Source organism: Penaeus monodon, chromosome 7 (assembly GCF_015228065.2).
Source record: "Penaeus monodon isolate SGIC_2016 chromosome 7, NSTDA_Pmon_1, whole genome shotgun sequence".
NCBI classification, from domain to species: Eukaryota; Metazoa; Arthropoda; class Malacostraca; order Decapoda; family Penaeidae; genus Penaeus; species Penaeus monodon.
Window position 1 is genome coordinate 54094716 of NC_051392.1, and position 15000 is coordinate 54109715.

Consider the following 15000-nt stretch of genomic DNA (forward strand, 5'->3'; position numbering starts at 1 on the left):
AGACGTGGGTGTGGAAGGGCGCACGAGGGCGCAGCAGTTCGCCATGATGGTGCCGGGGATCGGCAGCCTTCCCCCGGTCGACCAGCAGACGGTCCTTAACCAGGCTGTGCCAGAAGTTATGGTACGTTTTTAGGACGCCTTGTACCAGACCTGATATAGACCTTTATTCCTATTTAGTAGTTTTAGTAAAGTCACAAATGGCTAAAAATCACGTTCTCATCTTCTAGATCCTTAGGCTGGCTTCACGATTCGTCCCCGAGCACAAGGGGTTCGCGGTTCCCGGAGGACTTCTGGTTCCACTGGCAGCGGTCGTAGAGGCGCTTGGGCGCTCGCTGGCTCAGAAATTGGTTCGATTGGCCACGTTTCTTCTATACATGAGCATTGATGATACTGAGGTAAATAAACAAGTGTGGATCAGTTGTGATTTAAATAGTGTGTGTGCAACTCAAATGCTTTCAGTATAAGCCTAGTATTAATGCAACTCTCGTTAACAGCTGTCGCTGTTGTGTGGCATAGTGACCACCCTCCCCGACCGTCTCCCTGGCGACTCCGATGCCCTGGAGGCTTTAGAGGAGCAGCACGACGCCCACCTCCGCGCCCTGCAGGAATACGAACTGGACAAGCGGCGCTCGAAGCCAAACGCCCTCGCCAAGATACTTCTGCGACTCCTTGACGTCCGGGCCATCGCCTTGCGTGAGGCGGGCCGACTCATCCTGACGTCACGTCCTGAGCAGTTAGCAGGAGCCGACGTTCCTGTTCAAGGCACTGGATACAATCCCAGTCTGGCTGAGTACCTACCGGATGACCATCCCCAGGAGGCTGCGTACCTCGAGGAACAGGTCGCGCACCCCCATAGTTCTTACATTCACCCGAAACTTGAGCCTAGTCAGATGTACCAGGGTATGCCCTTTGACCACCAGCACCAACAGAGTCGTCTTCAGCATCAGCTTCATCATCAACAGCCCGCACGCGCCCATGTCATGAACCATCAACAGCAACATCAGCATCACCACCACCACCACCAGCATCACCAACATCAGCAGCAGCAGCAGCAACAGCAGCATCTGTATTACAACAACACTCAACAAGATCGCCAAACGCAACACCAAGTGATACTGGATCGCGAAGAGCAACAGCGCATCATGAAGGCCTTGCATGAGCGTCAGCATGGCCTGCATATGTTGCCGGGACGCCAGGAAGAAAACCTGGCACAGGAGTCGCGACAACAGCAGTGTCAGGACGAAGTGTTGACCCACGGGCGTCAACAACCGCAAGAAATCCTTGAAGAAAACCAAGATGATTCTGAAGGTTGATCAGTGATCTCGCTTCTACGTCCGTCCATGTTACTGGTTTTGAAAGTTTACTTAACTTATTTACATACTATTGATACTTGTTGGGTGTTCATGTCAGGCGAGACGCTTTTTTCAGCTCACGGCCTCCGCAGTCCTAGTCACCTCAAAGCTGGGGGAGCTTAAGTACTTTGTTGTTATATTTCAGTTTTTCCTTTATACTGCTGCCCTCGTATTTTGTATGTTCTGCAGTGTAATAACTGAGGCGGAAACATTTTAGAATAGACCAAGTCATTTTTACAGAATTTTTTCTTATATGTAAATAAACCCAAACAAAATAGTCATTTTTTATTACTCTTTGCAGAAGTGATTTTCACTGGTTCAAAATCAGTCATATTCTCGTCAAAGAATCACAGAAACAAACAATTTATATATATGAAATACAGAAAAATACACAAATCAAAATTATCTTACTTTTGCTGCATCATTTGTAGGATTCATCTGTGATAACAACTGTGTAAACAAAGAGAGCGATAGAACGTTAGGTTCAGATTATGATGCCTCTTTAGTGGTATTGATAATGTGAAGATGGAAATGGAAAGGTATCAATTAATTGCCATTAACTTTAATTAAGGAGGAATTGTAACATGATTACTGAAATTGGAAAATTCATTCTCGGGTCAGAAATTCTGAAATATGGAAGGAGAGGGGGAAGGGAACTACGATAGGTAGAGGAAGAAGCTTGTTATTGGACGTCAGTGTTTTAAACATAAAAATATCCCACTAATGGGATATCGTAATTAGGTCGAGCCAATAATGAATAATATTTACGTCAATAAGGCAACATCGAAAATGACAATAAAACATGCCTATAAATATGCATGCATGAATATACCCACATAATGAAATCATTAGTGATAAACTACGAATCTATGCATTAGTTTAACATGACCGAGCTAGTAAAAAAAAAACGCATGGAAGAAAATTTCTCGCTAATGAAATAAGGATAATCCTCTATGACAAGGTAATTCCAACAAAATATGGTAGATAATAGAGAAAAAAACACTAGCAAGGACACGTTCATATGTGGAAAATATGCACTTGTGGAAAATATAACTGCATGCACACATGGGTTAGGAAAAAGAAAGGGAAGAAATGCCAATGGCGTACTTAGTTTTGTTTCGGAGAGAGGAGGAGGTGGTCGAGCTGGTTCTTGTTGGAGGCATAGTTCCTGTCGCAAGCACGAGAGAAGCGACATCCGCCCTTGTCACCAGTGTCAGGGTTCTTGATACCACTCCCGATACCAATTTGTCAGGGGTTTGGTGGACTTAAACTCACAGTCTGGTTGCATTCTTTTATTGATGGTAAAGTAGGTTGGTAGCATTGCACGAAGATACCAAGTGGCCTGCTTGTGCTGAAGTAAACCCGGGCAGCGGTTAGGCCCGGAATGGCAGGGGCCCTGGAGGCTGACCCCCGGTAGGAGGCCGCGTCCAAGCGAGACCGTGACTTGAAGTAGAGTGTGTTTGAACAGGTCAAGGTGACAGTCATGAACCACAGTGGAAGTGGCTAGGTACGGCGGCGATGCCATGGGCACGCCTCTCTCATTGGTCACCCTTGTTGGCTGGAGGGCGACATTAACCCTTTAATTCGCTCCCAGGAGTCACCATGCCCAGGTCACCACCACCACCGTTCAACTAATGTTTCCACGCTTTCACCATTTCTTCAAAACAACGTGAGTACACGTTTTGGGCCCTGTCATTTCTCCCCCCCCCTCCCACTTTGGTTTTGTTGAGTAAAACTGCTAAATGACAGCAAATGGCACGTTCTCACACTATTCTGAACTTGGATCACTTTACTGTGTGATCACGGTATTTGCCAACAAGCACGAAATATCGTTAATGAATTGATTAATTTCTCTCGATTTTAGAGATTAATATTGTCTCAACTACAACGAATTTAAATTCGTGATTTTATCATGGACATTATATTTTATTAATAGATCAGTTTCCCCCTCGCTTCGACCTGACCTCGCTTCTTCCAGTCAGCCACGCGCGTGGGTAGATCAGGGCTAATGGCCAGCTCGCTCATCCCGTCATTTGGTTGTTAATTGTAGATACCAAAGAGATACGTGTTGCATCGTTACGTTGCTCATTGGTGACATGTTCTATCGGCGCTAGAGCGGAGCCTATAACGCGACTTTAGTATAAATTTGTTATCTGTATAGTGGTAGTATCTTCCCCATATCATAGTGCACAGGGATGCCTGGTATAACCCAGGGTTGCGTATATCCCCTAATAATCTACGCACCAATGTTAGGATAGTAGGTACAGGCAAAACTGAAGTTTATTTGTTCGATCAGTGTGACACGCAGTTACATCCGGTCATTACTGTAGGACTAGGGTTTAAACTAGAATCATTATTCTCTTATCAATCAAGCTCTACCTCTAAAAGTCGCTTGCATGTTTTGGGTAAATCCCAAGCGATCGTGTGATTCGTGATAGTCCGATACCTGTAGGGTATGTCACGAGCGCCACGAGAGCAGAATAGAACAGGTTATTTACAGACACACAGACATAGACCATGTCTGGCAGGTATAAGGACATAGACCATGTCAGGGAGGCACACAGACACAGTCCATGTCAGGCAGGCATAGAGACATAGACCACATCAAACAGGCATACAGTCAGGCAACGTCAGGCAGGTATATAGACACTGACAATGAAGACACAGAGGTAGAAAAATAAGTTTGTTGTTCTTACACCTATTGTACTGAGCTACTCACAATGAACTATATTACTTTGAAAAAAAAAAGAAATTTAGATTCCAACTTTTATCTAATTACAATATTTGGCAGTAAGGAAACTAACTTTTTTGGCCATTTTATTTTTTTCTGTATGGATAGAAAACATGCTTCAAATATTATTTCATGTAAATCTTCATTTTCATATGAAAAAACATGAATTTACAGATGTAAAACTAATAAACAAATTGCATTTTTACTAGTTAAATTCAAGGAACTTCAGATTCACAAAAATGTTAGGTGTTTGGACATAGTTTTAAATGAATATATGACATACGCACATGTACTAGCACATGCACCATGAGGAATGTGTCAGGGATTGTAAAACAACCAAGCCAACAGGATTATCATTTATTCACTGTTCTTGGAATTACATCAAGTAATGCCTAACAATACATATCGTTAAACAGGATTACAGCCAAAGGCTACATGAACAGAAAGAGCAGTATTTCTGCACTATGGCTTTTTAACAGTATCACTTGAGAGAGAGAAGTGCAATATATGGAACCAAAATATGTCTTGAGGTATAAAAAAAAAACAATAATATTAATAATATTAATGTCTATAAAATTTTTTGCAAGAAATCCCTAATTCTGAAAGTTTCACCTGAATGGAAAATTTCTCAAGCTCGTGTTGGCATCAATCAGCAGAATGCTTTCCTGACAAAATATGTTGGTAATCCTGACTTACAGTTATTAGTGGGAACACTGACTTACAATAATTTTGTCTTAACTGTTTCTTTCAGCTCTGTGTAAAATACTTTCCTTCATTCTGCATGGAACATTGGTTATGCAAACATAGTGGTACATGATGCACAGTAAATTATCCTGTTTTTTTTTTGTGTGTGTATAATACTGACTACATGCCAGTATGATAGGCCATTACAACTGACCTACTTGATACAACAAGAATTGAATAACAATTAAGTTTTTTTTTCTGTACTGAAGCACCAACTCAAAATGTGTTTAGATACAAAGCTTGAGCGTTTTATAGTCCACATGCCCCAGCAATGTTTATTGAGACAAACCTGCTAAAAAAGGGGGTAAGTTACTCTTCACTTGCTTTTATTATATTGTACTGTATCATCAATAATACAGTACCAAGAGAGTAGAACACACTGCAGTCTTGGCAGTATGGTTCTGGCATTGTCACCATAGCAGAACATCAGAAATGATATGTCCAAAGTGAACAATCATAAGTCCTTACAATAAAATACAACAAAAAGATATTAAAGCTGGCCTGAACTTTTGAAGCTAAGCTACTGCTGCTACAACATGTAACATGTAAGGAAATAAGCTTTACATATTACAAAATACTGTACAAAATAAATACAGGGTAAATCTGTAGAACAAGTCTACAGATGAAGACACTCATACGTACAGATTACAAAATGCATATTCAGATATGAACACAAACTTACTTGCATTGTGTAATTAACATTAAATTAGGAAAAGTTTTCTTTTTCACAATCTGAACTAAAGCCTGCTTATCAGATGCTTATCATCAGGCAAATAAGGAATCAGAAACTGCAGGGAATATGCCATCCAATGCCTTACTACACAATGGAAAGGACTTCCATTACATCACACAGTATCAACAAGGCCTTCTTCATCAGTCTGACCAAATAGTCAAATGTCAGAAGTGACTAGTCAAAATAGTTTACCATATCACTCTTTTAATTAGTTTCCAAATGAAGCTTATGGTAGCATAACTAAACAAACCATTATTTTCAGAGCTTGCAGGCACTGAAAAAGCAATGTTAAAGTCTAAGAAGCCACCATAAACAAATGAGCTCATACTGAGAATGATTACATGCTCCTTGTCATTTTAAAATATACCTAAAAACTGAACCTATTACAACTAATTCTTAGCACAATAAATTGGCTGTATTACAAAGTTTTGTAGCGAGCTGGTCTACAGAAGTATCCACCTTTTTTAGATTTATATTTCCATGACAGCAACTGCCATGAATGTTTTGTGACACTATAAAGTAAATTGATATAACTGTTTTCATTTTACTCTGAGCACTTTTTTTCACTACAGACTAACCATATAAATATATTGCTAGTTTGTTATACATAGTGAAATAATGAATAAATAAACTATTTTTCCCCACACATACAAAATTTATTCTTAGCACAAATAGCACAAAATAGAAAAAAGGTGATTAACACAATACCAATCTACTGCCTAATGTGAATCAGTTTTTTCCATTACTGCTTCACAAGTAAGAGCTAGGATATGCAATATGAAATGAGATACATATCAAATGATAAAGGACAAGGCTTCTCACTCATGATTTATATAATTTAAGCAAAATGATACAGTGAACACTAGAGTTGCAATTAAGCATACTTAAGATTTTGCCCCAAGTAATTTAATTATTACAAAATGTACCTTCAATTTCTACTCTTCCAAATAAATAATAACTTAATCCAAAAACTGATATACTTCAAGTATCAGGACTGTTATTTTACCTATACATGTCAACTATTAGTGAAAGACAACAAAAAATCATAAAATTTACATTTTCTTTTTCCATTCAGTAGAAATACTTTCACAGCAATTAGTATGTACCAAATATTTGTGCACACTGGTATATATATACTTACAATAAAAAAGTAATGTATATTACTGAAATTTGCCATGGCATTTATTTTTCTTAGTAAACAACTTTAGTAAAATCATGGAAACAAATGCCTGTTACTTAACAAAAGCAGTCTTCTTCTTTTTCCTTATGTGTTCAAGGAAAATCGAAATGATTGAAATAAAATCTTTTACCACACAGCGACATGGTTCTCCTTTTAATATCATATTACACTAACCAAATTCTTAGATTATCATAGTTATAGAGCTGTACATTATTACATCACACACTGTAATATGTTCATGAAAGGTTATGTTGCTAACTGTACATGTGCTGGAGAATACTTTTTACAAATGCACATTGTGAGTACAGCACAGTGAACTACACGACTAGGATAGGTTCTGCTATATACAGTTAGGATACAACAGGCAACAATACACACGTGGATGTGCTTGTATACCACTTTGAGATCTTGATTAAGACTTATCACTTTTCATGCATTCTGTGAATCATGAAAAAAGGATAAAATAAAATTAAGAAAAAGTACCATCATTTCATTCATAATTATATCTTTCTAATCTGTGCATCCTGTCTCCTATTTTGTCTTAGATTTGAGAATTGAGGACACTGAAATATGCATCCAGTCGATCATAATTACAGTGATGAGGAAATTTATCTTGATTTCAAACTGACATACAAGCCAACCTTGCACAAACTTTGGTGTGGGGTCTCAGACAAGCGGATAAAACACTGTACTGAGCATTGTCACTATCTTGGCACCAGGACGGTAAATGTGGCACAGAGATCCAAAGTTGTGTTTGCAAATGTTACCAGTCAACTTCCTCTGCATTTCTTTTCTTCCCCTTTTTTTCCGTGACCAGTATTCACCTTCATTCATTATTAAAATAGAAAATAATCATAATTTTCATGAAAAAAAAAAAAAAAAAAAAAAAAAAAAAAAAAAAAATTATATAAAAGGCTATAAATTTCCAATCACATGGGTGAGGGTACCCTTCCTTGTTTTGCAAACACAAGCACTTTTTATGGTTCATTAACCTGAACTTCATGCAAGTGCTCATGAATCTCGTTATGACACTAAAGATGTCACCACTGTTACTATATCACTGCTTTCTTGCACTCATCGTTATCATGGTCATGTCTGTTCTGTAAATAGTTATCCACTGTTGTGATACAAGTTATTACCATTAACAGAGAACTGACGTGGCAGTAGCATTCTTTCATGTTCTACAAGTCTTGGTAAGAAAGCCTGCTTTGTAATTTCATTCACATTTCCTGAAACTATCTTGTCCTCTGAAGCTTTCTTTGACCCACACCAGAAACAACCTGAATAGAAAAAAGGGGTCCACTTTACAGCTTAAAGGTCTTAAACTACAATTAGTTAAAACACAGTTTTGTCTGCTAAATCAACAAAATAATTCCACAAGAAGAAAGTGATTCATGTACATCTGCAAATCTAAACATAAGGATACTACAAAATAATCTACTTCCATACCTTATTTGTAAGTATCTGTTGCAAAGAGGCTTGTCTACAGTAAGAACACCAGTATTCTGTAATTCTTTTCTTGTCACTCCTGAGGCATCTAAGCTTGTCCATGATATTTTCCTGCTCTTTAGGTGGACAATACTTTTTTTTTTATCAGTAGTCAGTAGAAACAGTGGTGCATCTTCATGGGAATCCTTGGTGCTGTGGCCGGGAATCACTGCATTCCATCCTCGTCTTTCTGCAAGTATGTGAGACGCTGATATTTCCATGACATCAAAGAAAATATATATAAATTTAATATAAGTTTAATGGTCTTGCACTTTACAGCATCCTTCTCCAGATCAGAGCATAAACACCACATTTTATATATCCCATTTTAGCAGAAGTAATCTATTTTAGCCTGTCACAGTGTGTTCAATTTCCATAATTCTCCTTTCCCAGAGTAAAAAAGCCAAAAAAACTTCAGTTAATGCATGCATGCAGAAACTACAACAGCTCTTCAAGATTTTTCATGTCATTACAACACCTGTCAAACTACAAAAGCACTAAAAATACCAAAAATAAATACCATATAACAAACTAAAATTTACAACACAGCGAGGTAACTAGGACACTAGAAGTTCAAAAGTGTTCCACATGGCCTTAATCATTGGATATATATTTCAATGACAAGTTACTATTATTTCAATTATACTTTTAATATTGCTTCTTTGTCGGTGTATGTGTTGATCTGTCTAAAAGTGGGGAGAAATGAGCTTGCAATTGTGAAGCATGCATATGAGTGAGTGAGTGTGACAGTGAATGCAGTAACAGATGATGATTGAGTAGAGCCAGATAAGTGATTAACTGCTGAATTAATAAATGAGTGTGGGTAAGTTAGTGTGTGAGTGATTGGCAGAAGGGAAATGATTGGTTGACTGAATGAATAAGCGAGGGTGTCTGAGAATGAATGAAAGGGTGAGAGTGATTACAAGGATGAACAAGAGTGACTGAAGGAATGGTAAGTAGGGTTGCTGTGGGGGTGAACGGGTGAGGGTGCAACAGCGTGCATGTGTGTGCGTGAAAGACTTCTTTAGAACGGTCAACCCCTCGGCCGACGTCGACCCGAAGGCCCGCGTCGCGGGCCCGCCCCAGCGGACTCGACTTACGGTCATAGCGGCGTTTCCTTCTTGAGCGGCAGGCCGTTGGGCCTCGCTGGCGGCTGTCGAGGGCGACCACTGAGGCCGTTCCTGAGGAGGTGGGCGGCCTTCGCATGAGCGGCCTTAAGGCTGGGGTTGGTGACGATGCCATTGCGGCGCGGGCGCGGCTCGGGGGATCGCGTGCCCAGGATGATGCGCATGTGCTGGTCCTGAGTGAAGGTGAAGCCGGAGGAGCCGGGCGAGCCTGCGCCGCCCACGCCCGGCACGCTCACGCCCATGCCGGGAATGCTGCCCAGCCCGGGCACGACGCCGCCTCCGCCTCGACGGCCGATCTGGCAAAATAATGAAGGACATGTAGTGCGTCACAAGGGGGACTGATTAGTCTTACCTGGAAGGACACCTGTTTGCATTGGGTAAATAAGTTATCCATGTCAGTCCTACGGCAGTTAGTGTAGCTATGAAAACCACACCACAGTGCTTATATCAATCACAACCTAATCTTTTCTGCGTTCATGCAAGCTGCAACTAAGGGTGAATGTTAAGGAAGGAAAACTTCCTCCGAGGCAACCACAGCTGGCAGATCCACCTGCGCTCGACACCCGGGAAGGCTCGATACACAATACCTTACTAACAGGAGAGAATCCCTTTTACTCATGTTTCCGAACGACGAAACTTAGGACTTTAACCCCCTCTCCTCCCTCCCTTCTCTCCCCCAAGGCGTCTGCGGAGCCCGAAGAGCTGCCTCGCAAAGCCGCAGCAGGCTTACCTCTGGTGTGATGCTGACGGGGGGCGCGGAAGGGCGCGGCGGCCTGACCGCGGAGTGCTGAAGGGGCACGGTGTAGTCGTCCTCCAGGATGGCGCCTGCCGGCAGGTGTCGCCCTCCGCCCGGACCGTCGCTCAGCGGCGACAGCGGCGGAGAGGCATAGAGCGGCGACGCGGGTTCGTCGAGGGGGGTAAGGGCGGCTGTGGCGGGGGCGGGTGGCGCCGCCCGCGCCCTCGCCCGCACTGCTGCAGCTGCTGCGTGAAGCTGAGAACAGGCGACATGGCCGACGCAGGGGGCGCCGACGGAGCGGGCGGCGCCAGAGGCTGCTGGTGCTGCTGCAGGTGCGCCTCGCGTGGCGTGGGGGCGCGCGGGCCGCCCGAGGAATGTGTGGAAGTGGTGAGGTTTCCGGAGGACTTGGAGGACGAGTGCTGGCCGAGGGACGCCACGGAGCGCCGCTTCTCGAAGGTGGACTCGGGTGATTCCGCCGGCGACGCCGTTAGGCCCGGGCACAGCAGCGCCGAGCAGGGCTTGGTCTCCGCCGTGGAGCCCGAGCCCGCGGACGAGGGCGCCGCCAGGCCCCGCCCCACGCCGCCCGCCTGCTGCTGCTGGATCAGGCTCTCCTCCAGCATGCGCGCCACGTGGATGTGGCCGCCCTTGAGTGCCACCTTGATGGCCGTGCGCCCGCAGCGGTCCGAGTGCGCAGGGTTGGCGCCGTACTGCAGCAGCACGGCCACGCTGGCCTCGTGGCCCTCCTGCGCCGCGATGCTGAGCGCCGTGGCGCCCTGCGAGCAGGTGTGGTCCACGTTGGCGCCGTGCTCGAGCAGCAGGCGGACCACCTCCGCGTGGCCCTGCCAGGCCGCGCTCTGCAACGGCGTCCGGTTCTCCTTATCGACCGCGTCCACGCGCGCGCCCCCCTGCAGAAGGAGAGCGACCATTTCGGCGTGGCCCTGCCAGGCGGTCACGTGCAGGGGCGTGCGGCCCTCCAGGTCCGTGCTCTCCACGTCGGCGTTGCTCTCCATCAGGAAGCGCGCCATGTCCAGCCGGTTCTCCAGGGCCAGCAGGTACAGCGTGGACCGCCCGTCGGCGTCCTTGTAGTGCAGGTCCGCCTCCCGGCACAGCAGGAGGTGCACCACGTCCTTGTGGCCCTCGAGCGCCGCCACGCGCAGCGCCGACCGCCCGTCGTGGCTCGTGTGATGGATGTTGGCGCCCGCGTCCAGCAGCGACGCCACCACGGCGGCGTGGCCCTCCTGCGCGGCCAGCACCAGTGCGTGCTTGCCGTCGTTGTCCACCTCGTTGACGCGCGCGCCCGCCTCCACCAGCGCCTCGCACACCTCGCAGTGGCCCTCGAAGGCGGCGTAGTGCAGCGGCGTCCACCCGGCGTTGTCGCGGTGCGTCTCGTCGAGCCCGCGGTCGAGTAGCAGTCGCACGGTCTCCTGTAAAACAAGAAAAAAAGTGAAAGAAATGTTTAAACAAAATAAAGTGCTATGTGCAAAACATGAGCCCAAATATCGTTCCCTCTGAAGCCACACCCCCGGCAGCGAGAATAACAGGCTCTGTGGCATCTCCCGTGGTTCGGGCCTTACCTGCGAGCCCTGCGCGGCCGCCACGCTGAGCACCGTCCTGCCCTCGGCGTCGATGTGGTCCACGTAGCAGCCCCAAAACAGCAGGCGCTCCACCACAGCCGCGTGCCCCATCGACGCCGCCGCCAAGAGTGGAGTCCTGCCCGACCGATCCACGTGGTCTACATCCGCCTCGTACTCCAGAAGGAGCTCGCACACCTCCCTGTAAAAGGCCGTGAAAAAAGTCACATTCGAATGCCTTGCATCGTTACTAAACTTACTACATTGCATATGACACGCAGTGGATCATCACAAACGACTAACAAAATTAGAGGGACCATAGCCGTGACCTTCAGGAGAGATTTCGGTTCCACTGCAGGGCCTCCCTCACCCCAGCCAAAGGGCCTCCCTCACCCCAGCCAAAGAGAGCCAATACTCACGTGTGTCCCTCGAAGGCGCGACGAGCAGCGGCGTGAGGCCGTCGTGGTCCTGGTGGTCGACGACGGCATCGCGCTCCAGCAGAGTCATGACGACGCTGCCGTGGCCCTCGCTGGCCGGCACGCAGAGCGCCGCCACGCTCAGCGCCGTCCTGCCGTCCACGTCCTGGTGGTTGACGTCTGCGCCCGCGTCCAGCAGCATCTCCACGATCTCCGAGTGGCCCATGTAGGCGGCAGCGATGAGCGGCGTGCGCCCCTCGCTGTCGGCGCGGTTCACCGCCGCTCCGTGCCGCAGCAGCGCGGCAACCACGTCCTCGTGACCGCCCCACGCGGCTGCCCGCAGCGCCGTCCGCCCGTCGCCGTCGGCCAAATCCACCTGCGTACCGCCGGCCAAGAGCGCCGTGACCACGCCCGTGTGGCCGCCCCAGGCTGCCGAGCGCAGCGCTGTCCAGCCGTCGGCGTCCGCGTGGTCGGGGTCGGCCCCCGCACTCAACAGCGTGGCCACCACCTCTGCGTGGCCGTGTCGCGCTGCCAGGTTGAGCGGCGTCTGGCCCGCCCTGTCCTGCAGGCCCAGACACGCCCCGCGCTCCAGCAGGAGCCGCACCAGGGAAGCGTCGCCCTGGTGCGCCGCGCTGTGCAGGAGGGAGCGGCCGCCGCTGTCCACTTGGTCCACCGGGCCGCCGCGAAGGTACGGGTAGAGAGGGTCCTCGCGGTGCCGCCGGCGGCGACGCTCGCGCCGACGACTGCTGCTGCTGCTGTGGTCGCTGCTGTGGCGCCCGCTCGTGCTGCTGTGGCGCCCGCCCGTGCTCTGGCGTCCCCCCGTGCTCTGCCGGCCGCCCGTGCTCTGGCGGCCTCCCGTGCTCTGGCGCCCGCCCGTGCTTATGCGGCTGTTCGTGCTGTGGCGGCCCGTGCTGACTCCCTCCGTGCTGCGGCCGCCCGTGGTGCCCTCGCCCACGAAGTGCCCCGGCAGCGGCACCATCGTCACGTACTCTTCATCTTTTTCCTCCTCGTAGTCCCGACTCTCGGCCTCCAGCTGCCGCAGCCGCTCCTCCTCGACTTGATCCTTCTCCTTCTCCTCCTCCTCCTCCAAGGAATGCTCTTTCATCTGCAGAAGGTCCACCTCGCACGACAGCTCCTCGAGGGTCTCCTGCCGCACCTCCTCCGGCTCCTCCTCCTTTGCCTTCACGTCCTGCTCCTGCAAGTCTCCCTCTGCCTCGCCTTCGTCCTGATTCTCGTTGGCCACCACCTCCACTTCGGCCTCCACTTCGGCCTCCACCTCTCCCTCCTCCTCTTCCTCCTCCTGCTCCAGCTCCTCGTACCTCACCTCCGTGGGCGGCCCTTCCTCGTCCCCGGCCTCGTCCACCTCGTCATCCTCTTCATCCTCGTCGTCGTCGTCATCTTCGTCGTCCTCATTGGGCTGGTCATCCGGGAGGGAAGCGCCCGCCTCCTGCAGGATCCGCAGCGCCCTCGGGTCGCGCGGGGGCGGCAGGTCACGGCACTGCTCCAGGGGCGCGCCGCACGACACCATCCACAGCGGCAGGTGGAAGTGCTCGAGAGGCGGCTTCACGTGGATGCGCGAGAGGTGGAGCGCCAGCTGGTGCACCTGCGTCACGTCGAGGCTGGGCGCGTCCATGGAGAGGCACATGGCCAGCATCGCATGGCCGTCCGCCACGTCCACCAGGTACTTCTGTGTGCAGTGCTTCACGTCGAGCAGCCACTCGGCGAAGCTGTGGTGGAACAGCAGCACGCGCAGCTCGTGGTCGGGCGCCAGCACGCGGCGCAGCAGCGACCAGCGCTTGGCCCAGTCCTCGTCGGCGAGGTCCGGCAGGCGCGTCTCCACGGCGCGGCGCAGCTCTTCGGGCGAGAGCGGCGCGCGCGCGGCCAGGATCGCCGCCAGGAGGGGCATGACGCGCTGGAAGTGGCGCCGCGGGTACAGGCGCTGGCACAGCCACAGGTACAGGCCGTTGAGCGTGCCGGGGATGTGGCGGATCTCCCTGAGCGTGACCCAGCCCTCCGCCACGCCGTCCAGCACGCGCTCCAGGTACAGGAAGCAGCCGTTGCTCTTGATGTGCAGCTGGTTGAGCATCTCCGCCGTCTCGCGCGACAGGTGGTGCCGCAGCGCCGGCTCGCGATCCAGACGGCACAGAATGTACTGCTGCACATCGCGCACCACGTGGCCGCGCCGCAGGTCGTCCAGCGCGACCTTCCTGAAGCCAGCGAACTGCCGGATGACGGAGCGCGAGGTGCGGCGCGCGGTCACCACCAGCAGGAGCCACTGCGGCAGCAGGTGGTGGTGCGTCGCCAGGAGCTCGGCGATGCTGCGCGAAGGCCCACTGTTGTTGGCGTCGGCCAGGTTGGCGTCGCGCGGCGCGGCGGTCGACGGCGGCTGCAGGTCCGTCTCATCGATGCTGTCCACCACCAGCAGCAGCGTGCGGTCCGGCGGGTCCAGCTCCAGCAGCGGGAACAGAACGGCGCGCTTGAGCGCCTCATCGGGGTTGGCGTGCAGCGCGCACGGTTCGAGGGCGCTGCGCACGTCCGCGGCCTGCACCTTGGCGTCGTAGCCCGCCAGCAGCGGCGACTCCGCCAGCTGCTCCACCAGGGACTGCACGAAGCATCCTACGCTCAGCGAGGCGGCGTTGTGGGCGTGGCAGAAGTGGTGTGCCAGCAGCCGCGCCTGCAGCGCACTGGCGTGGCGTCCGTGCGAGGCGGTGGGCGTGACCAGCTCCGTGCAGAGCGCGGTCTTGCCGGTGCCGGGGCCACCCACGAGCAAGGCCCCGCAGGTCTTGGCCGCAGGCCGCTGCTCCAGGCACGCCCATAACTTAGCCCACGCCCACTCGCGACAGAGAAAGCGCCGCCCAGGAACGCCGCAATCTGTAGCCATGGCGGCGGCGGCGAGGGCGGGGCGGGCGTGGGCGGCGGGGG

The 15000-nt window shown here is 50.0% G+C and overlaps 2 protein-coding genes across 2 annotated transcripts in view; one reads left to right on the forward strand and one right to left on the reverse strand.

The window, feature by feature from the left end:
- LOC119575467 (retinoic acid receptor alpha-like) lies at positions 1–1589 on the forward strand (the record flags this gene model as incomplete). The annotated part of the gene is given in 3 exon segments (XM_037923111.1): positions 1–121; positions 228–395; positions 495–1589. Coding segments are annotated over 3 exon segments (1108 nt in total), but the record flags the coding sequence as incomplete, so codon positions are not given.
- Positions 1590–9330: 7741 nt separating this feature from the next.
- The window catches only part of LOC119575706 (ankyrin repeat domain-containing protein 50-like), a 45134-nt gene continuing 39464 nt past the window's right edge, over positions 9331–15000 (reverse strand). Inside the window, 7 exon segments of the mRNA XM_037923331.1 lie at positions 9331–9651; positions 9708–9719; positions 10086–10292; positions 10295–11515; positions 11666–11864; positions 12082–12100; positions 12103–15000. The exon segment at positions 12103–15000 is cut by the window's right edge and continues 82 nt beyond it. Coding sequence (XP_037779259.1) covers positions 9331–9651; positions 9708–9719; positions 10086–10292; positions 10295–11515; positions 11666–11864; positions 12082–12100; positions 12103–14959 — 4836 coding nt within the window. The 5' untranslated portion in view covers positions 14960–15000.